Source organism: Phocoena sinus, chromosome 1 (genome assembly GCF_008692025.1).
Source record: "Phocoena sinus isolate mPhoSin1 chromosome 1, mPhoSin1.pri, whole genome shotgun sequence".
NCBI classification, from domain to species: domain Eukaryota; kingdom Metazoa; phylum Chordata; class Mammalia; order Artiodactyla; family Phocoenidae; genus Phocoena; species Phocoena sinus.
In genome coordinates this window covers 11,819,880-11,843,625 of record NC_045763.1, presented here as the reverse complement: position 1 = coordinate 11,843,625, position 23,746 = coordinate 11,819,880, and the positions used below count along the sequence as shown (strand labels likewise).

General features: G+C 48.4%; 1 protein-coding gene across 3 annotated transcripts in view; it reads right to left on the bottom strand.

Annotated features, from left to right (window-relative positions):
* The window catches only part of FHAD1 (forkhead associated phosphopeptide binding domain 1), a 138,108-nt gene that overhangs the window by 52,140 nt on the left and 62,222 nt on the right, over nt 1-23,746 (bottom strand). For 2 of the 3 annotated variants that reach the window (XM_032653758.1, XM_032653769.1), the window contains exons 7-14: nt 19,857-19,980; nt 16,128-16,258; nt 13,814-13,903; nt 12,682-12,786; nt 9,049-9,156; nt 6,240-6,323; nt 5,052-5,204; nt 3,985-4,180 (exon numbers count right to left, since the gene is read on the bottom strand). In XM_032653758.1, coding sequence (XP_032509649.1) covers nt 3,985-4,180; nt 5,052-5,204; nt 6,240-6,323; nt 9,049-9,156; nt 12,682-12,786; nt 13,814-13,903; nt 16,128-16,258; nt 19,857-19,980 — 991 coding nt within the window. The remainder of the gene's footprint in view (nt 1-3,984; nt 4,181-5,051; nt 5,205-6,239; nt 6,324-9,048; nt 9,157-12,681; nt 12,787-13,813; nt 13,904-16,127; nt 16,259-19,856; nt 19,981-23,746) is intronic. The other variant, XM_032653773.1, reaches the window with a different exon arrangement.

The following is a 23,746-nucleotide window of genomic DNA, read 5'->3' as shown; positions in this document are numbered from 1 at the left end:
CTTTCTTCCTAGTGATACCATTCACACGTATGGCTTTAATCATCCTCCATCCATCCGCCCGTCCATCCATCCCATCTGACTCAGCACCCGCTATGTGGCACATGTTCTTCTGGGTTCCGGGGCCACATCACTGATATGGTTGGATATCCAGGGTGACAGCTGCGTCCTTGGTACCTCACCTTGGATGTCTACAGGCACCTCACACTCATCTTCCCCCTCAAACCTGGTCCTCCTGCGGCATTCCTTACTCTGGGTTTTAGTGAAGGAACCGCATCTGTACTTTTAACACAAGCCAGAAACCTGGAGATCTGTAGCCCCCTTTCTCTCCATCACTTCCCTTCTAGTCACATCTAACTCCATCACTGAGGCCTGTTGATTCATCTCTTAAATGCCCCTGGAATCTTCTCTCTTGCTCCATCCCCTCCATTGCCACAGTGAGGGCCACCATCGTGTCTTGTGACAGCCTCCTAACTGCTCTCCCGGGGTTCTGTGCTGGCCACCTTCCTGTACATTTTCCACTCGTGGCCAAGATGACTGTCTCCAAATGCAAGCCTGTTCCACCAGTTCCTTACTTAAAACCTTTCATGGGCTTCTCTCTGCTCTCAGATTAAAGCAGAGCTTCTTCCCAGGGCTCTGCAAGCCCCCGGCCCCACCATGAGAATGCCCTCCCCTCCCCTCTTTGGCAAATAACTCCTATGCATCCTGCAGGTGCCCTGCCGTCCCTGACCAGGTCAGAGCCCTACACTTCTCCTTCAAAACAACTGTCACGATTAAAGTTTTACATGTGAGTGATTTTTCACTTAATGCCCCACCCTATTCCTCCCTGAGACCGTAAGATCTACAAGCACAGGGATAGTGCCTGTTAGCTCCCCAATATTTTATTATGAAAGATTTCAAATGTACAGCGAAGAGGAAGGAATTTTACAGCCAACATCCATATACCCCATGACCTGGATTCTACCTGTTTCTGACCCCATTATATCTCCATCCTGCACTGTGCCTGGTATCTAGGAGGCCTGCGATAAATCTTTGTTGAATGAAAGTGGTTCATATCCTTCCACATCCAGGATGATAAAGATAAGATGAACAGGTATGCGTGAATAATATTTATGTCAGCCTCATCTTTAAGCGTGAAAAACTGGAAACAACTTAAATGCCCATGATAGAGGACTGGCTAAATAAATTATGGTACATCCTACAGAATGGGATTCCTTGCCATCAGTGACAGCGATGATGTAGATCTGTGTGTATTGACATGGAAGGGTGTTCCTGATGTACTGGTAGGAACGAAACTAAAGGAAATTGGGTATAATGTGACATTATTCTTTTGTAAAGTTAAAAAATCAATACATGTATATAGGTAGTGCCTATTTTATGCCAGGTACTATTCTAAGTGATTTACATGTATCAATGCATTTTAACCCTCACAACAATCCTAAGGGCTGAGTAATCCCGATTATCCCCATTTTACAGGTAAAGAAACAGGCAAAGAGAGGGGAAGTAACTTGCTTAGAATCACACAGCTCTTTCCATGGGAAAACGCCTTGGAAGTTACACACAAAATATGATAGTAGTGACAATGCCAAACGCTAACGTGGATGTGAAGCAACAGGAACTCTCATTCATTGTTGGTGGGAACGCAAAACAGCCACTTTGGAAAAGAGTTTTGTGGTTTTCTTAAAAACTAAACGTACTCTAGGGACTTCCCTGGTGGCGTAGTGGTTAAGAATCCGCCTGCTAATGCAAGGGACGCAGGTTCAAGCCCTGGTCTGGGAAGTTCCCACATGCCGCGAAGCAAATAAGCCCGCGCGCCACAACTACTGAGCCTGTGCTCTAGAGCCCGCGAGCCACAACTACTGAGCCCATGTGCTACAACTCCTGAAGCCTGTGCACCTAGAGCCCATGCAACGCAACAAGAGAAGCCACTGCAACGAGAAGCCTGTGCACCGCAAGGAAGAGTAGCACCTGCTCACGGCAACTAGAGAAAGCCCGCGCGCAGCAATGAAGACCCAACACAGCCAAAACTAAATCAAATTAATGAATTAAAAAAAAAAACCTAAATGTACTCTAACCACACGATTCAGCAATCGCACCCTTGGTATTTACTCAAAGGAATTGAAAACATGTCCACACAAAACCCTGCACGTGGACGTTTAAGGCAGCTTTATTCGTAACTGCCAAAACTTGGAAGCCACCAGGATGTCCTTCAGTGGGTGAATGGATAATGGACTATTATTTGGCACTTAAAAAAAAGAAAAAAAAAAGAGCTATCAAGCCATGAAAAGACTTGGAGGAAACAAAAATGCATATTACTAAATAAAAGAAACTAATCTGAAAAGTTGTATGATTCCAGCTACGTGATATCCTGGAAAAGGCAAAAACTATGGTGACGGTAAAAAGATCTGTGGTTGCCAGGGGCTGGGGGGGCGCGGGGAGGGAGCACAGAGGATTCTCAGGGCAGTGAAACTATTCTATTTTTTTTGGATAAGTTTCTTTTATTTGGAATAAAAATGTCCAGTTTTGAAAAGAAAAGTTTTCCAAAAAACATAAGTCCTCAAACCACAAGTTTCCCCATGATGAGGTGGATTCCTGAACACTGCAGAGGGATTACTGGAGATGCTGATTGCTTAAGACATTAATAGGAAGGCACTGAGGAACAGCAGGGCCAGGCTTCAGTCAGACAGACGTGCGCTGCCGTGGAGGAATTGCATAGGCTGGCTTTGAAGTTGGCTTCTCCTTTGCTTCTTTTTATTTTGTTAAACTTGTAGCTTTACTTTCCTCAATTTCTAGAATATCAGTTTCTAGATATTCTGGTTTATGGGTTATCATCATTTTGGTTTATTCCCATGTCCCTGATCTGTAACTTCACCCACCCCACTTCCCCTCTGTGGACTCCACGGTGGCTTTTAATGAATTCTCTGTACTTTCTGTTACTATGTAGTTATAGAGTGACCTGAGAAGTGAAACTCATAAATCGAGTTGACCTAATACCAGGGCTCTGTGCACAGAATCCACCAATCTGCTCAGAGATGGTCTGATCTGAACCACATCCCCCACTGTGCTCCCTGGCTTCTGCTCATGGCAGTAGATTTGGGGTCCAGGGCACCTTCAGAACTGGACCACCTTCCCGGTGGAGCATTGTGATTTACAAGGCCTCTGGGTCCTCTCTGGGGTTGGCCTCATTATTGGTGGACCTGCTGGTTTCAGGACTTAATGAAGCTCAGGTTGTTGATGTCTCATCGCAGAAAGAATTCAGTGAGAGCCAAAGTGATAGGTAAGAAGTGGATTTATTTAGAGAGAAACACACTCCACAGACAGAGCGTGGGCCATCTCAGAAGGCGAGAAAGGCCAGGGCAGTGAAACGATTCTGTATGACATTATAATGGTGGATGCATGTCATCACACATTTGTCCAAGCCCAAACCCATAGGATGAACAACACCAAGAGTGAACCCTACACAGCATTGTAAATCGACTACACTCCAATAAAATTAAAATTAAAAGAAAACAGTGAACCTGACGTAAACCATGGACTTTGGGTGATCATGAAGGGTCATCAGTTCTAACAACTGTACCTCGCTGGTGCTGATGTTGATAATGGGGGAGGCTGTGTATGAGTGGGGACAGGGGGTACCTGGGAAATCTCTGTATCATCCTCTCAATGTTGCCACGAACATAAAACCGCTCTAAAGAAGTCTCTACTATATGTATGTATATATATGGTTACTTCTGAGAGAGAAGATTTAGCATAATTTCGATTTTTCCTTTTGCCTCTGTTGCGTCTCATTTTTCTCCAGTAATCACGTCTCACTTGTGTACTTTTTCCCAGGAACACTGCTTCTCAAGTGGTGAAGCAAAGTGAAGTCTGGAGAAGGGAACACTTGGCCACATACCTAAGAAGCCTCCCTCAACAGATGTCCCATCGTGATCAGATTCAGCGCAATATTTCAGTCATGCAACTATGTGAGAAAAGAGTTGCAATCACCTTTGTCGGAGCTGGAGAACTGGATCCCCAGCTCGTGGAGGAGATGCTCCGTTTCCTCCAGCCAGGACAGTGACAGGCGCAAGATGTCCAGCGCCACCTTCTGGAGCCCTGAGACAGGTGGGCTCACCTGCAGGCGCTGCAGGAGGTCGACCTCCTTCTTCAGGTCATTGCTACAGCAAGACATTTTCATGCACGCCTGGAAAGAGATGAGGTCGTGAGGAGCCCGGGCACCCTCGCCAGAAATAGCACCTGACGGCTGTGACCCGCGAAGAGCAGTGTTCCTGACGTGCCCGTGAAGCAGGCAGCGCCAGATGTTGGCCGCCCTGGGACGGCCCAGGTCTACTTGCGTCTTTTGGGGGGCGGAAGGAAGGAGGCAGCTTTTATTTCATGTGCACTCTAATTTGGACTCTGGATGGTCAAAGAGACCCTTTGTTTAGGTATAGGCGATTCCAAAGCCAAATGGCCAAGGACGATTTGGCTGAAACGAGAACCAAATCTGGCTACAGAATTCCTGCTGAGATCAACACACAAGCTGGTCATAAAGTGCGGTTTCCTGATTTGAAAGAGTGCTGACAAGCCAACATTTGCACAGACTCCCCAAATAGTAGCTGCGTATTTCCAGAGAAAGCAGAAGCAGCCGCCTGATGTGATAAGCTGGATCCCTGCGCGGGGGCCACGGAGTGGGGGCTCTGCCAGACCCTCTGGTCCCATCTCCTCCAAAGTCAAAGGCAACAAGGCTAAGAGCAGCCTTCCGCTGCCCGGACAGAAAAGAAGAATGCAAATAAAGAGCAGAATGTTCCTTTGGTTTCTCTGGAAATAACACGGGGCTGTTTTTTCCTCGGGGTCTGGGGCCTCCCAAAGGCAATACTTGGAGTGTGTCGGGCAGCTTCTCCTTGGCCATGCCAAGTTCACCTGGGAGGCATTTCTGGAGGTCCTTTGCTTTCTGATCCCAAACAGATTTCTCCAACAAGAGAAAAGGTGGACTAAAAGCAGAGCTGGACAATTTCCTGAACAAGGAGCACAAAAATGAGACACAGGGGACATCTGAGAAATGGAGAAGGGGGCACCTGGCAACTGTCTAAGGATGTCTTCAGCTTCACGATGTTCTCTGTCATTTCCTCCTGTTCGCAGCTGCTGAGCTGGGTCTCCTTCTGCAGGGTCCGCTTTTTCTGCCGAAAGTTGATATTGTCCTCTGTGACCCTGGTGATCTTCTCTATTAACTGGTGAGAAAAAGAAAAAAAAAAAGGATTTAAAATGCAGGGTGGGGCTTCCCTGGTGGCGCAGTGGTTGGGAGTCCGCCTGCCGATGCAGGGGACGCGGGTTTGCGCCCCGGTCCGGGAAGATCCCACATGCCGCGGAGCGCCTGGGCCCGTGAGCCATGGCCGCTGAGCCTGCGCGTCCGGAGTCTGTGCTCCGCAACAAGAGAGGCCGCGATAGTGAGAGGCCTGCACACCGCGATGAAGAGTGGCCCCTGATCGCCGCAGCTGGAGAGAGCCCTCGCACAGAAATGAAGACCCAACACAGCCATAAATAAATAAATTAATTAATTAAAATGCAGGGTGGCTCTGGGGGAAGAGGACCTGGAGGGCTTCAGCTTAAACTCAGAGGAGGGAGGTCCTGGCATGTTTTGGCGATGGCTCTGGAGGGTGGATGTCGGCTCTGTCACCAGGGCATGTTTCCCAGGATCAGAGGTGGTTTTTAAGAGCCAAAGGCCTGTCATGTGGCCACGAGTGTGTTTTAGATTCTTCTGCATTCTGGGAGTGACTCATCACGCTGAGCCTGATGCTGTGGGCCCCTACAAAGGATGTTCTCCAAGAGAAGCTCGTGGTGTGATCTTTTGACCCGCGCGCTGACACCCAGGGCTGGAGAGGATAAACGGAAGAATAATAAGGGAATCGCTACAGCCAGAGGCCCATCCTCACTGCCATATGCCTCTTCAGAAGGAACGAGCGAGCGAGGACGCACCGTCCATGCTGAGGCCGCCCCTTTCCTCGCGGGACTAACAGAGGTTAACCGTGCAGGTCTGGAGACCAGACACGGTCCTGGGTGGTTTAATTTGATTTTCACAGAAACACTGCAAGGGAGTTTAACTGGCTTTTACTTTAAAAGCCAGGAAGTCCCAGAAAATCATAACAAATCTTTATGGTGTGGCAACAGTGTGAAAAATATGTACCACCAACAAAAAACAGAAACATATGCTCCCAGTGTCTGGAGTCCCGGGTCCCTGAAGGAGAAAGCGGGGAAGAGAGACGAACCTGCTCATCGGAGACGGGTCTGTCCTGGAACGGTTTCACGCGTCCATAGGTGGCCTTGATGACCTGACTTCTGAAAAGCTCCAGCTGCAGCACAAAGAAAGGGAAGGGGATGAGGTGAGCGGTGCAGCTGCAGCCACAAGGGTGGGGGAGGCGCCTCCGTCGCTGGGTCTGGGAGAAATTGGTGAGAAGGCTCTGCACACCTTTAGTGGTCATTATGGGTAACTAACACCTTCACCTCTCACCGGAAGGGGCAGTGCCCACACAAGAGAGGGGGACAGCAGGCTCTAATGACTTTTCAGGTGTGCCCGCCTAACCTAGCCGACGCACATGGTCAGCACACACACGTCTCGGGCTCTCGGAAGATTATCCAGTGGGAAGTCCAGGGCCAGGAGCGCTCTTCCGTGATTGCTACGTTGGCAGCAGGCTGTGAGATAAATATTGAGGCTGTCAGCCCGAGTAACTCGTGTAATCAGCAAGGGCGCCTGGGGAGAGAAGGAGGTGCTGCCTGCTGCCGTTTTGTGCCTTAGACCTTGTGTCCTGAAGACGACGTCTCCTGTATTCCTCTCCAGGTCCCCGGAGCCTGGTGCAGTGCTTGGCACACAGCGGGCACTCAATACATGTTCATCGAATGCTTATAACAGAAACGTCTGTCAGGTCAGATATTCAAAGTCCTCTACTTCAGTTCAGCCGGTTTTTAATGAGTGCCTCCCTGGTGCTGGTGTCTTCGTATTACGGATGATGAAACAACGCAGTTAAATTAAATCAGGGCTTCGAGAATGACGAGTTCAAGATGCCCCAGGCTCATGAGACCTGAACAGCAAAGAAGCCCAAGTTTCTCTGGAAATTTACCAACACGATGGCCCTTGGCCTGGGTTTTTGGCTCACTGGCAAAATGTGGTCATGAAAGGCTCTATAACAGAGCCCTGAAGGACCATAAGGGCCACTGAGTCAATGAGAACGTCCACAGGTCCCAAGACACAGGAGTCTGCTGCACACCAGGGAGCTCTGGGAAGCCAAGCAAAGGAATTGTGACTCTCCTAAGGACACCTCTGCAGTCATCCTGCCGGAAGCCAGATGGGTTATTGGAGGGACTCTGTGTCGTCTGCTGGTTTCATGGCCAAGGGAGGGTCCTAGCTCGCCCAAGGAAGAGGTTATGTAGAGAGGGCCCTGTGGACGATGGCCCGCATTACCACCAGAGGTGCCCTATGGGACTGCTTGGCGGGGGGGTGGGGGTAGGGAGGGACAGGTCCTGCTGGACGATGGGCTGAGTCCTGTGGTCACTGGCCTGGGGAAGGGCAGGACCTCAGGCCGGGAGCGGGCTGTGGAGACAAGGGGGTGAAGCAGGAAAGCCCAGGCAGCGCAGAGAAGCCTCGTTCGTCCTTTCTCTCTCGCGTCTAGACTTGGAGGAATCTCAGTGTCTCTGAGGGTCTTCCTGGATGACCCCTGGTCAGAGCCATGACCAGGCCCTCGGCAAGTGGCGCAGATCATGCCCTCAAAGCAGGTGTGCGCCGTGGGTGCAGAGTGCCAGCAAGGTGAGGGGTAGCCCAGGTGCATAGAGGGAAGCCCAGACTGGCGGGCTCTCTGCCTTGCTGAGGGATCGGCACCCTGAAGGAGAAAGGACACCGGGGGTGATGGTGTGGAGATTGGTTGACGAGGCTTTAAAACCTGCCTGAGGGTCAGCATCATCATTTAACTTGTGGGTGCCTCTGAAGTTCAGCGCGTGGGAAAAATTCTGGTCACACTGATGGTTCAGACTTGGATGCTACCAAACGGAAGGGCTTTGGGAGCTGGGCTGGGTGGGATGGAGGGCTCCTTTAAGGATTGTGGTTCCTAACCCTTTCTGGTGGTTTACAGATCCTTCTGAGAATCCAGTGAGTGACGAGGTGGACTCACTCTCCCAGAAAAAGAAAAGCACAAACACATACACGCAAAACGTTCTTGGTCCCCCTGGAGCCGTGGCTGCCAGGAGAGGATGCCTTGTGGAGGAGTCCAAGATGGGCTGCCCTCGGTGGGCCGTGTTCTGGAGGGCCAGTGCCCCATCTTGGGTTCTCGTTTGCTCTCCCTTAGCCTCTGGTGAAGGCTCGTTTACATGTTCTGGCCCTCATGTCTGTGCCACGTGTAAGAGGAAGGGCCACTGGGCCATCTTGGGTCAGAGCCCATCTCCCCACCCTGCCCATCTCCATCTGGCATAAGCCGTGGTATTCTGGGTTTTAATTTATTAAGAAAAGTGGCAGGACTTCCCTGGCGCTCCAGTAGTTAGGACTCCGTGCTTCCACTGCAGGGGGCACGGGTTCCATCCCTGGTCAGGGAACCTAAATCCTGCAAGTCACGCAGTTTGGCTAAACGAAACAAAACAAAACAAACAAACAAACAAAAAGAAATGTGGCATTTCCCTGGGGACACTGACTGTAGCATCTGTTTGGGGGCCCAGAGGAAGAAAGATCGCTGTAAACGTCAGGACAAAAAATTGTGAAGGAGAAAGTGCTAGAAACACCACTGGGCTCAAGAGCTCAAACCCTTCTCAAGAGGGAAGCACACAGCTGGTTCACGGGGGCGGGCCTTGAGCTGGGACCGGCTGCTTGCTCAGGGTCCCAGGCAACAGCAGACACTGGAGTGGGCAGCTTCCCAGAAGGAAAAGCCTCTTTAGTGACGTCCACTGGGGACGCGGAAACCGCACAAAGCCCTGCCCCTGAGATAAGCGGGTGAACTGAACCAGGCCGTCTTCCTCCTCTCTCATCCCTGCCGGCCGCTTGGGTGCGGGATTCCGTGGAGAGCACGGGCCCGTGAAGCGGCTCTGCAGCGCGCCTACCTGACCTACTGCCCTTTCCAAATTGGCTTTAATGAGGTTTTCTCTGGTCCCCATTTCTTGCAGCTGAAGCAATTTCCTTCTGGAATCCTCCTGAAGCTTCTCTTCAACCTGAAAGGATGATGAAAGCGTGGGCTTTGCTGCTAATGTGACCATCATGCCCTCTGGGGAAACTCTTCTGGGGGCGCTAATGGTGGTGGGGGAGCCCCTGAGGGGTGGGGACAGCTGCAGCACAGTGGCAGGGGTCACAGGCACGCACGGGGTGGAGGCAAACTCACAGGGAGTCGCTCCCTACGGGAAAGGGTCGAGCCCTGCACCCTGGGCTCAGCTATGTTCTACCGCGGACTCCGATCCCAGCTCGGTCCCTAACAAGCCGCACGACCCTGGGAAAGTCATTTCACTGCTCCGTGACTCCGTGTCCCCATCTGTCAAACGGGGATGATGATACCAGTACCACCGCACAGTTATTGCGGGGGTTCAGTGTTTGGAATAGTGCTTAAGGGCTCCGTGAGTGTGTTAAGTACAGTTGTAACCTATGAAAGGTGGACGGGAATGTCCGCCGAACAGTCTCGTTCTAATAGCTCGTGATGGGTACTTGGAAATGTTATTACTGGGTTTATCATCATGACTATTTGTCGTTACCACTTTGAGCACCCTCACTGGTGGAAACCTCTCTGCAGGCTTGCTAAAGCAATGTCTGTTAAGAATTGCAGCCTGCAAAGGAAGGCGTTTAAAAGTGGAGAAGCTGGCCTACTTTTCCCCCCTCGCCTGGGTAACAGTCAACGCGCGATAAGCTTGGGAATGCTCCACGCTACCCTTCGCTGGCCAGTGTAGGCCTCGCAGCTGCTCAATTCTTGGACGCACCTGCTGAGCCCTGGGCTCTGGCACTAACAGGAAATGAGGCAAACTCTCGTAAATAAATGGAAAGATTCTGTGCTGAAACCACTTCACAGGCTGTTTACTAGGGATCTGAAGAGGGGGATCACAGGGACGTAGTAAAAGGCCCAGAAAAGCCTTAAGAGCTTTCTTCTGAGTAGTGTGGTACAGTGGAAGAGTCTACCCAGCTCCGTTACCTTGGAAAAGTCACCTAACCTCTCTGGGCCTTAGTTTTCTCCCAGGTCTAAACATGCTCTGACTTCTAGTTCAGCAGCCTTTTTCATATGCTGCAAAAGCCAAGTCCAACCTTGGACTCTGCCCTTATCTGTGTTCTCCATGAACGGCCCCCATTCCCATCCCCAAGCCTCAGAGTCACCTTCAGCGGCCGCCCTGCTCCCTCTCTCACACTCGGTGGTCTCACGCCTGTCCTCCAATCCCTCTCACATGCAAGCTGGCCCGTGACAACTGGCCTCCTTGCCTCTAGTTCAGTTTCTTCCAGTGCAATCTTAACGGTACTGTGAGAGTTACCCAGCTGTAAGGCAGCTCTGTCCAACAGAACTTTCTGCAACGATACAGGTACTCTGAGCGAGGCTGTGCTGTCTAATACGGCAGCCACCAGCCACACCTGCGTATCGAGCACTCGAAACGTGGCTGGTGTGACGGAGGAGCTGAATTTAAAATTTTATTTAATTTTGATTACTTTCAGTGTAAACGGTAACATGTGGCTGTTTGCTACGCCAGGGTAACTGAAGTCCGACGAACCCGGAGTCAGACAAAACCGACTGTGCAGCTGGGCTACTTCCTGTACTAGTAACTAGTAGCCTTGACTTCCTCATCTGTAAAATGGGGAGGATGATTTCTAGGTCACAGCGCTGCTGTGAAGATGAAGAGATGAAATGTTCGGGGTACTGCCTAGTACATGAGAAATTGTAACTACCATTTTCACCCTTATTACTGTCCACGAATGTCACTGCATCAGTCCCTTGTTCAGAAGCCTTAGTAGCTCCCCACTGCCCATGGGGTACAGAGCCCAAGCACCTGAACGAAGGCAAAACACCAAGCCAGGGATTCAAGAAGCCCCTACGAACTCTGAACGAGGTAAACAAAAATGAATCCACACCTAGATAAACCATAAAAAAACTGCTGGAAATGAAGGGGAAAGACAATCTTAAAAGCAACCGGAGAAAAAGACGGATTATGCAAAGGTACAACAGTTAGGCTTACAGATGACTTCTAAATAGAAGTAACAGGAGCCACGAGACAATAGTGACATATCTAATGCTATCTCGAATGTGCTGAAAGGAAAGAATTGCCATCGTAGAATTCAATACGCAGTCAAATGTGTTTTAAGAATGAAGGTTAAATATACATCTCCAGACAGACACACAGGCACATCTGAGAATTTATCATCAGCAGGGGCCACAGTGAGGGAAAACACTAAAGGGTATTCTTCAGACACAAGAAAAATGAACCCAGGTGGATGATCAGAGAGGCAGAAAAGACAAGCAACAGTAAGGGTAATGTGTGGATATGATACTGACTATAGAAAAACACTAATGTCTTTTGGGGTTTTAACTATCAAGAGGGGTTTAGAAAATGACAGCAATGGCTTATAAACCTGGAGGAGGTAAGTGAAGTTAAGGTGTTTGAAACTCATTGCACTGTCGAGGGGAAGGGCGTAATTATCGACCACTGTTGCCTCTTGGTAAGTTAAGAATGAGTATTGTAGTCTCTAGGATGACTACTAAGAGAATAGTAGAAGAGTGAAAAACTTAATTAATGTGTGATTTTGGTGAGTCAAGGATGAATGCTATTGTCTTACTATTACTAAAAGAATAGTAAAAAGAGTGAAATATTTCCAAGCTAATAGAGGGGGAAAGTGGAATGAGAGAAAACCATCCACTCAGAAGGAGGCAAGAAAGGAGAGAAAAGGGAATATAGCACAGATGGTACAACTGGTACTGAGCATTAAGGTCGATTTAAACCCCAGCACATGAGTAATTACATAATATAAATGGACTAAAAGTCAAAGATTGTCAAACTGGATTTTGTAAAAACGATATGCTATCTGGAAGGCATATGTCTAAAACTTAAGACAAAAATTGACAGAGAAAGTATGAAAAAGATATGCCATGAAAACTCTAACCAACAGAAAGCCAGTAATGAAGCTAAATGACAAAGAAGACATTAAGGGAGAAACACTACTAGAGATGAAAAGGGACATTTCACGCTGATCAAAAGTTTCGTTCTACAGGAAGTATTAGGATTCTAAGTTTATATGCACCTAGTAACACAGCCTCAAAATATATAAAGCAAAAATCGTTAATATTAAAAGAAGAAACACACAAATTACAAACATGTTGAGATTTTTAAAAATATTCTCAGTGACTGATGGAACAAAAAGACAAAAAAAATCAATATGAGAATTTAAAGTTGGAACAACATCATTGGCAAACCTGATTGAATGGATCAATTCTTTCTTAGATAATTTCACAATTAAGATTTGAAGGCAGTCTAGGGTAGTGGTTACACACAGGGGCTTTGGAGTCAGGCAGACCTGGATTCAAGTTCTGCCACAACTACTTTATGCAAGTGAACTTGGTTAACTTCCTTCACCTCCGTGAGCCTCAGTTTTCCCGACTGTAAAGTGGGGTTAACACCAGTATAGACCGCATGGGGTCATTGTGAGGATTAACAGAGATGATGCAGGTGGAGTGCTTGCCCCAGAGTGGTTGCCAGGCCGACCTGTCCCCGCCATACCTTGCTCTTTTCCCGTAGCGTCTTAGAGATCAAGCTCTGCTCGGTACTGCTCCTTTTCAGCTCCTCCCTGAGCGTCTTCATTTCTTTCTCCATGTCATGGATTTGCTGAAAAGAGTTCCAACAACAGGGAAGTCAACTTCATCACTCATTTCATCCGGTTCATTAAGGCAGAAACCTAGTCTGGGATTCGCTTAATTCCTTCCCTTGGGGGCCAATTCTACATCTTTAAGGCAAAGTAGACTTTCTTTCAACGGATGAAATGAAAGTGCTGGGTGAGGGAAATTTTGAGTTTCTTTTGAAGATCAGCATGGATCCTGGATTAAACAGTACAAGATACCTATCCACTCATTAGAATCTCTTTCCTTGGGGTATATTTTTGAGTTCAATCTAAATAAGGGCTGTTTGGAAGACACAATGGGCACAGTTTGGAAGAAAAGAACAATGAAATTTTTCTTTCTTCTCATTTGAGGCAGAGAGGTGTGTTCTTGACATAGAGAAGAGCACATGTCTCCTGCCCCCGTCCCAGGCACCGTCCTTCCCAACGGATGGAAAACGTATGCCTGGTGATGTGCACGAGGGTTCGGCTGGTACAGGGGGTGAACATTTACATTTAGTGGTCATCTTTTCATTGTATGAATTTTTATGTTCACCTTCCATACAAGGCCAGTGATACATTTGCTTTTTATTTTGTTTTTATGAATTGGTGTAAAATTGAATGTATTTAAGTAAAAATACGTAAAGAAGAGTTGTGTTTATAACAGTGCTCAGGGCTGTGATGAAACTTGTGACAGTGGATCATGAAAGTCTGGGCATCACAAGTCCAGGGGTAGGGGCCACGGTGAATTTCCTTCAGCATGTGGTGACCACCTTCTTCCCTTTACCCAGGGCAAAACCTGATGAGGGGCCTTGAGCCGACTGCCCAGAAAATCTGGGGACAGTATGTCTTCCATGGTCTTTTCACCCATCTCTTTGAGGCTAGCAAATCAAAGAATTATGAGACTACATTAACAGACAAACACCCGGAAAGCCCCAGAGCTTGTGCTAGCTAATGGGCCACGGAACCCCTCCAAAACCCTGAAGGTCCCAATCTAGGCTTTCAGTGGACACCTAGGGGTGAGGAGGTTCAACGCACGGTTTTGCAGAGTTTTAACTCTTTCTCCTGGGCTTCCCAGTGCTCATTCTGGGCATCTTCCTTCTGTAACTCTTCTTTCAGCACTGAGCACTGTGGAGAAAAAGGACAAGGCCACGGGGGCTTGGCTGGGGGTCCCAAGTCCCTGTGTTCACACCCAGGAGTGTTTCCTGCTGTATAACCCAATCACACCTCTGAATTCTGAGAGGCGAGACCATTTGTGTGATGGGAGCATGGGATCCTGCAGTCGTTTCCAGTTCACCCCTCTCATGAGTTCTGAGAAATAGAGCGTCTAAATTCCTCTTCAAAAACCAGCAAACTTCACCGCAGGGGAAATGCAGCATTGTAGAGTCTGGGTACTTAGGGTGCAGGAATTGGGATGTTTTCACTCTGTGACCGGTGAGGGTGGAGGGGGCGGAACCAGTGAACTCGGGTCCATCTTAGGGCTTTTGTGCAGGTTGCATCTCAAAGACACAACTGCCCCGACTAGTGTGGAGGGGTAAACGGAGCTGTCTTTCCCGAGGGCGGCTCGGCAACAGGCATTAAGGGCATAAGGATGGATGTGCCTTCTTTTGACCCAGCAATTCCCACTTTAGGAATGTACCTTAAGGACAATGGCTGGAGAAATAAGTAAATCTGTAGTTTCAAGGATGCTCTTCACAGAATTGTCAGTAACAGTGGAAGAAAAAAAAAAAAAGAGGAAACAACCCAAGTGTTGTTTATAACAGCAGACCACTTTATAACACTGGGTACATCCAGGAGAAAGTATGTAGCTTTTAAGACCAATGATAAGAGCGTTGATTTATTAGCACGGGAAAATAGTAAGTATTTAAAAATTTTAAAAATGTGCATTGTATAAATTCACTATAAAATGATTGATCAATTTCTAGGCAATATATAGAAACAAGACTGGAAGAACACACATGAAAATATTAACACTGATTTCTCAAGGTAGCATTTCCTCTCCTCTCTTTTTATTTTTTCTTTTCAATGTTATCTACTTATTTTTCTAAAATTAACACACATGATGTACGTCATTAAAAAAAAGTCATCTCAAATGTTCACGAGAGCAGTACCCTTGGTGGTGACGAGCCCTTGTGCTATTGGCCAGCACAGGCTAGAGGAGAAGGGACCTCATTCCAAGGTCGATGAGGAAGGGGAAATGGGGACATAAATCAGCCAAATGCACTTCAGGAGGTAGAAGAGCCAAGCAGGTGCTGTCTTCGCGTATTCCTTCTACTTAGCACCAGCTCTGCATCCCCTTCCCGTCCCCAACACACACACACACACACCACATAAAACAGCTATAGCACATGTGTGGGAAGACACTCTGCTTGGGAGAAACGAATGCAGAGGGCTTGGCCAGGCAGCTGACCCGGGGCAGAGGCAGGTGAGCACAACTAAAACCAGCCTCCCACTTCTCAGAAAACGATTTTGTCATCCCCATTTCACAGATGGGGAAATGGAGGCCAAATAAGTTACAATCAAAGAAAGCTCTGGGATTGGACCCTGGTCTGTCTGATCCCAAAGCTCATGCAGTGCTTTTCACCAGCTCCAAACTGGGTGTGGTACTACGTACCAGGTATTACTTATTGTGCCTTTTCCTTGGAACCTCAAGATCTGTTCTCACCCCACCCCCATGCAGACCTAGCTATCGGGTAGCCGCTGGGAATCTCTGAGTTGCCACCTGAGATGAAAGCTTTGAGGTTTTACCTTGACTCACAGAAACAGACACATACAAATACTGAGAAATCTTATCCTATAGAGCCAGGATTCTGAAGTTAGCATTGAAGGCAAGATTTGCAAATAGTCAAAGTTACATGTAAAAAGCTCTTTGCTTGCCTACCACGTTCATTTTCCATAGAGAAATTCTACACAGTAAAGTCTAAGGAAGAAATGAGAGTCTGCGTGTTTGCACCTGGATCTTCAAACCTTCTGCTTTGAAGGCAATTATGAGAACCAGTGGTGCTGGGACCATGATGCAGCCGTGTGGTCATCCTTGCTCACAGAGAGATCATATTCTGTTTAATATTAAACTTTGCAATGGCAGTATATGCTAATAGGTGTGTTTGTTGCTGGGAGTAAACAAACTAATTTATAATAGGGGTTAGAAAATGTTTGCTGGATTTGAATATATATCATGCTTATTCTGAGCCACATACACGCTGTACTTTGAAAAGCTGCAGAGAAGTTGACCACCTGCCCAGCAGCTACCCTCCCTGCGCCCCTGGACTGGCCTCATCTCACCACCGTGTATCATGTGACTCCCCTGTGTCTGCTTTTCGCAGCTACAAGTTGCTGATGACCCGACACTCACTTTGGAGCTGAGGGCTTGGAGCTGGTGATCCTTTTCTTTGTTCTCACTCTTTAGTTGATTCACCTCCTGTTTTAGTTGTTGAACTTGATCATCCTTTACTAACACATCTCTTTGCAAAGATGACACCATCTCTGTAAAAAAACCAAACCAAACCAAACCAAAAAACTCATGGAGGTCAAAGAGGCAGGAAGGATTATGGGCAACACCATGGCTGTCAGCCGACGTTCGGATAAGACCTTCCAAGCCCGGGCCACCACCGGTGCCCGCCTAGAACTGGGGAGGCTTTTTCCAAGGGTCCCAGAGCAGGAATGGGAATGAGAGCAAAGTCCACGGAACATGGTTTGAGGCTTCACTGAGAATGAGGGGCAGTCAGCACCAGCGAGAGGAGAAGCCTTTGGGGGCCCCTTGTGGGCACAGGCCAGGCGAAGCTAGGAGGAGAGGCCCACACCATGGGCCTGGGGAACAAAGGCGCAGCACAGGGAAGGTCCAGGAATTCTTCTCCAGAGGCCAGGAGACGGGCTTGTAGCAGAGGGCACTGCTGGACACTGTTGATGGGCTGGTTGGTTGGACCCCTCTCTACCACTTATTAGCTTGGTGGTCTTGGACAAGCTCTTTCACCTCCCACTGTCTGTCCCGCACAGAGTTATTGTAAGGGTCAAATGAGACGGTATGTCCCAAGCACACAAAGTGGCTAAATTATGTTTGTTACATGGCGCCTATTATGTTTCTCGGCAGCCGGCTTCCAAAATGGCCCCAATGGTCCCTGCCGCCTAGGATTCATGCCCTGTGTAGCCCCTCCCACCCTGAATAGGGCTGACATGGGTAACCAATATGATACTGTGGAAATGACGGAACGTTTCCTCCCAGGCTGGGTCATAAAAGACACTGTGGCCTCCTCTTTGCTCTCTCTTGAATCACTCACTCTGGGGGAAGCCAACTGCCGTGTTGTGAGGACACTCAAGCAGCCCTAGAGAGAAGCATGTGTGCTGAGGGACTAAGGCCTCCAGCCAAAAGCCACATGAGCAGCCATTCTGAAGGGGGATCCTCCGGCTCCCCCCGAGGCTTTAGATGACATGACTGATGCCCCAGCCGACATCTTGACTGCAACTCATGAGAACTCAAAGTCACCCCCCCATCAAATTCCTGAACTACAGAAACTGGGTGAGATAGTAAATATTGGTTGGGGTTTTATCCATTACATTTTGGGGTAGCTTGTTATGCAGCAATAGATAACTACTCCATTACTGTAGTATCTTTTTTTAAACATCTTTATTGGAGTATAACTGCTTTACAAGGGTGTGTTAGTTTCTGCTTTATAACAAAGTGAATCAGTTATGCATATACATATGTCCCCATATCTCTTCCCTCTTGCACTGCAGTATCATTTTGAATAAAAGTGGGAAGAAGGGTGCATAAATGCAGTGGTATTGGGTTATCTCATACGGTTCTTTTCTTGGAAGAACATTAGGCCCAGTTTCATTGGTAGGTGTCAATCAAGAATGTATATGAAATAAAGAACAAAATGCTCCAGAATTTCATTTTAAAAGTGAGCTTTGCCTCCAGGACATGGTTAAGTTACTTGGAAATCCCTCTGGGGCTTGCCACACTTTGAGTGGGTCCAGCTCATCTCAAGCGTTATCCCAAGCCGGGTCTGTCCCGACTCCCTGATTGGAGAAAGTGGGATCTGAGACAGGCTTGATGCTTGGATGAGGTTTGACTGGCCGCCATACGGGAGGAGGGTGAGGACCAGCGAGTTCATCCTTAACATTCCTGGGGCCCAGAACAGCACCTAGCCTGGGGGAGGTTCTCAGAAAATATCTGAGGACATCTCAAGTTAGGGCGGAGCGCAAGCAGAGACCTGGGGGCAGCAGGGGGTGGGGGGTGATTAAGTTGCAGAGTGAGGCAGAAGAAAAGCGCAGATCATAGAGGTGGTGATTCACATGCCACTCAGTGCTGTGCCTGGCTTTTACAGCTGTGGGTATGTTTCCTGCCACGCGCTGGCTGCTTTAAGAGTGATGTGCCCCTCCGAGGCTCACTGCCTCCTCCCTGTTACCTGCTTCTCTCCCTCCCCTCGTATGTGAGTGGTCCCATCCTCACCAGGTCTCTAGACATGTCAGTTTCTGCTTAAAAAACTCCACTGGATTCCCAACACCCTTAGAATAAAAACCCAGACCCCCCGACCCTGCCCAGCCCCACAATCCCTTGTGCACTCCATGCAGCCTCACTTGCCCTTGGTTTGTCCTTGCCCACCTGAAACAGGTCCGCTCTAAAAGAAGGGCGTAGCCGTTGAGGATACAACATAAACTGGTTAGAATCAGCTAGGTCCAAGGGGGCGTAAGATTCGACTTCCAGTGGAACTTGAGCCTCATTACAGGCTCATTGTAATACATTAGTGAAATGACACACCCACCAGCACCAGGACAGTTCCGAGGCTGACCATAAAGGTTGAAAAGTGGGTGGTGGGGCTTCCCTGGTGGCGCAGTGGTTGAGAGTCCGCCTGCAGATGCAGGGGACACGGGTTCGTGACCCGGTCCTGGAAGATCCCACATGCCGTGGAGCAGCTGGGCCTGTGAGCCATGGCCTCTGAGCCTGCGTGTCTGGAGCCTGTGCTCCGCAATGGGACAGGCCACAAAAAAAAAAAAAAAAAAAAAGTGGGCGGTGGCCCAATTCCTGGAAATCCCCGCCCCTTCCCCAAAATATTAGAGTTCTCATAATCCTCCCACTCATTAGCCTATGAAATTACCCAGCCCATAAAAACTAACCGCCCCATATTTGGGGGCCTCTAGCCTTCTGAGATGGCCCACGCTCTGTCTGTGGAAAATAAACCCACTTCTTACTTTGTCTCTCACTGAATTCTTTCTGCGATGAGACATAAAGAACCTGAGCTTTATTAAGTCCCGAGATCAGATGTGAGATCTCGATTAAAAGATAGTGGGTTCTGACTGGGTTCGAGTCCCAGCCCATGGGTTCAAGCCCCACCTGAGTTCCATGGTTGCACACCCACTAAGCTGTTCTCCCTTGGCCTCCCTCCTTGAAGCACTGGCCACCACGACACACAGTTTATTTTCTCCACAGCACCACTGCTCTCTGAAGTGGGCTTGTTTATTCATCCATTTACTTTTATTGTCTGTCACCCCCTCCCAAGTCTGTGAGTACCGGAATCTGACTGTCTTGCTTGGCTCTCCCTCCCCAGAGCCTGGAACGGGGCCTGACACCTAGTAGGTGCTCAATAAACATGTTGAAGGAATCCAGGGAATCGAAGCTCAGCCACAGCTGTGTGTTGGCTGCCCCTCTCCCCACCCAAGCCCTTTATCAGGGAACCACCTCTGATAAAATTAGAAAATGTTTTCACTTGGGCCCAAATGCACTCGGCTGAAATGGCTGAGACAAAGGGTGCCTTAAAAGAGTGACCCCATTTTGTCCACGCTCTATTTGGCACTCAGGCTGGTTTGTGGAACCACCCAAGCCACAAGGCGAACTGTGTTCTCCCTGGTGGGGCCAGTGTTCAGGAGACCTTGTAGCCAAGAGATAACATTCTCTCAAATATTTATCAGGCCCTGCCCTCGGAACTGGGTGGCAAGAAACCTCCACTGGGGGAGAACTCTGAGGCACCGACACGGGTGATCCCTGAGGCTGCACCCAGGTCACGGGCACAGGTGTGGTGGTTGACTGGTGATGTCTCCAGGGGGAGGGCAGAAGCCCTGGGGCCCGAAGGCAGAAGGGCCTCACCTGATGTGATGGCGGCTTCCCTCCTTAAGTTCTCGGCCTCGTTCTTCAGGGATGTGATTTCTAAGTTTCTCTCAGACAGGGTCTGGCACAGCACCTGGCTGTAGCCTTGCTGTAGGGCACTGATCTGTGGAAGGAGGCAACACACGGTCAGAGGGGGCCAGCCAGGCCTGCAGGACATGCCGGTACTTCTCCAACGTTGGGCAAAGAGTCGGGTTGATCTTGGGTCGGGGTGTTGGGGAAACCAAGTTTTTCAGTTGTAACTAGTGGAAGGGGCGGGAGGGGGCCTGTTCCTTCAGTGACCACCATGTCATAGGTCATCGAGACGCGAAACTTATCTCCATGGCCACCCGGGGGCTCAGGTACCGCTGTCTTCCTATGACCTGTGGATTGTCAGCCGTAAATAGACCAGCTGTTGGTTCCGGATCATCCAGCACTGACGGGATGCACAGCAAAGTTCAAGAGGCGGGAGCAGGTTATAAAATGAACTCCCTCTAATGACAATAGTGGATAGTTTATACCTCACAGGACGCTCCAGAGTTTACAAAGCCCATTCACACATGCCACACTGATACTCCTCACAGCGTTGCTGAAGGCTGATGGTCCCATTAATGTTCCCATTTCGCAAGGGAGCAGGTTCAGACTCAGAGAGGCGAGGTCCCTTGCTCGGGATCCCGCAGCTGGTCAGAGGGGGAGTGTGATTCAAACCCAGTCTTTAGTTGCCTGGTTCCTCCTTCCCAGGTGGCTCTAGGAATGCGCATGAGAAGTCGGAGGCTGTAAAGCGTGGCATGGACTCGGGGGCCGGACTCAAGTCCTGTCTCTGCCACTTACGGGCTTTGTGAACACAAGGAGGACACCATATTCTGTTTCCTTTCTTTCAGTCTGTACGTGGGGTGATGGTAGTCCCAACCTGATAGGATTGTTAGAAGTCTTTTAATAAGTTAGCATGTGTACAAGTGCTCAGATCACGCCTGGCACACGGTACAGGGGGATGAGCTGGGACGGTCCTCTCCTCTGACTACCCACGGGGTGCTTTAGCTTCTGCTTCCCTCGTCTGGCTCTGGGGAAGGTGGTTGGTAATCTTTATGTGTGCATTTGTAAGCCTTGCCAGGCTCACTTAAACACCAGTGTGGTTGTTATTAAGAGGAAATACAGAAATCGTGGGTGGGAGGACCACAGGCCGGCTCTAAGGCTGCTGTGAGCACCCTCTAAGTCCATGGCTCAGAGCCCCCTCGAGGGCGGGCCCCCCTCCAGGGGTCTAGGTCTACACGCGGGACGCGGACGGCTCTCCATCAAAGGCAACGTTGGTAAGAGCCCGAAAGTAGCTGCCAGGCCTCGGCCTCCTCATAGCAGGTACCTGAGAGGCCAGGAAAGAGAGCTGGGCCCGGAACCCCCTCCCTCTCGACCTGATGCGGCCAGAGTGTTTGTTCTGAGTGGCCAGGCCTTTCCCACCTCAGGGTGCACTGTGGGCCTTTGCCCTGTGATTTTTCAGGTGTCAGCCCTCAGTACTCCCACAGGGACACGTTTATTGGCGTGTAAATGCCACGTAATCTGTAGACGGGACAAGAGCTAGCTTGTTTTGATATCAAAATGGAAGTGACAAGGAGAAGGGTGCAATTTCTTTTCTTTTTTTAAAAATAAATTTATTTATTTTATTTATTTATTTTTGGCTGCGTTGGGTCTTTGTTGCGGTGCACAGGCTTCTCACTGCAGTGCCTTCTCTTGTTGCAGAGCATGGGCTCTAGGAGCATGGGCTTCAGTAGTTGTGGCACGAGGGCTCAGTATTTGTGGCGCATGGGCTTAGTTGCTCCGCGGCATGTGGGATCTTCCTGGACCAGGGCTCGAGCCCATGTCCCCTGCACTGGCAGGCGGATTCCTAACCACTGCGCCACCAGGGAAGTCCTGGGTGCAATTTCTTTGTTCTCCTAAGGTAAGTTTGCCAGATTTAGGGGAGGAAAAAAGGATGTTCACTTAAAATAGGATTTCAGATAATGAATAATATTTTAGTGCAAGTGTGTCCCATGCAATATTTGGGACACACACTAAAACGAAATTCTAAAATTCAAATTTAACTGGGTGCCCTTACTTTATCTGGCAACCTCACCCTAAGAGAGTTCCTAAACTTCAGTCATTCATATACCGCTTTCACTATTTTTCCCATGTCTCTTGGCTAGCCCCACTATAATTTCTTAGCATTTTTCGTAGAAGCAGCTCCCTTTTTAAACTTAAAAACTTGCATTAAATTAAAAATAACTGTTATAAGAGTAAATAGAGACTCAGTATCTTAAATAAAAATAATCCCTCCAAAAGAAGAAATACAGGAATTTCCCTGTTTACCGTCAGACCAGGTTGCGGGCATCACATTAAAAAAAAAAAAAAAGGCTGAGGGGAGGGGGTGGGCATGCCCAGGTAATGGGGTTTGGGCGTGGTGACATGGCCACCAGATGGCGCTCACAGCCTTTAGTCTTGGTTTGTGTCCTTGGAAATCTTGTCATTATTACTCTGGTAGAATTAACAGAAGCGTCAAGGTCTCACAAGTTTTCTGACTCATTTCATGAACCATCATGGTTCAGAGTCTATGACACTTGGGGCAGTTACACTTCTTTTTCCCTGGGGCACCTGAGACATTATTGGGGGGGTCTATGCTAGAAGCCGCGGGGACACAGGCCACTCCGCCCCCCACTCTCCCCAAGGCTATATTTTTGCATGTTTGTGCTTTGGAAACTTTGAGTAAAAAAGTTCTTTCACATCTTACTTTTCTCTGTTGGGGGGAAAAATACAACTTTTCCAAAAAAGGTCCTGGGAACACTGAAAGTGTTTGTAAGCTCTTCTCAGCGTAATGCTTTTATTTACATGATACCAGAGATAGAACACACAGAGACAAACTTCCAGAAGGGAAAACATACGTCCCCCTCTAAGACTCCAGTGCTTTTGACAGACTTAAAATATTTCAATCTAAGCGTCAGAGTTTTAGGATTTCGGATTGCTGGAAAACTCCAAAGAGTCTTCAAACCTCTTTGATACTTTTACTACCAAAATAAATATCCATATCGTTTGTCATTGGCATAAGTTCCGAGATGTTTAATGTCTGTTAAGCTGTGTAATAAAATGGGCACTGAATCATAAGAAAGTTAATAGTGCTAGGAGGAGTGATTCTTTCAAGATAATAATTTGGCTTCCAATTAGCACAGGCATATAAGAGCACATGGAGGTAAGAATTTTCTAGTGATATTGTAGCGGATCGAAGATCTTTGAGAGCAAATCATTACGCACACACCTTCGGGGACCGAGGAAAACACATAAAGTGATCAGAACGATAAATCAACCTGCCATGTGGCTTACACTTCTGGTGGAATGCTCTGCAGGTAGTAGAATAGTTAAGAAACTAAAATGTCAGTGGATGAAACTCGATTTGAGTGCAAACCAGGGGAGCCTCTGGTTCATAAGTGCCTTGTTATAAAATATTCTCCTTCAGTGACAAGCGAAGCTCCAGTGGTGGGGGAGGCAACAGCATGATACAGCAGTGTAATTATTTCTAGATAATTTCTTTGTAAAGAAACATTTTTCCCCCCAGACACCGGCAGCCACTTTAAACAATACTCACATTGTGACTTGCTGATATTCACAGATATGTGAGAATTATATAATATTACATGTCAAATATATTTCAGTTATTAAAAAAAAAAGGTATGTGGGGAATTCCCTGGCGGTCCAGTGGTCAGGACTCCGTGCTTCCACTGCTGGAGGCCTGGGTTTGATCCCTGGTCGGGGAACTAAGATCCTGAAAGCCGTGTGGTACGGCCAAAAAAAAAAACAAAGGTATGTGGGAATAATTCAGCCTCCTCCGTGTACCTGAAAAAGGCATGTCATTTTCTCAGGAAAGCTCTGAAATG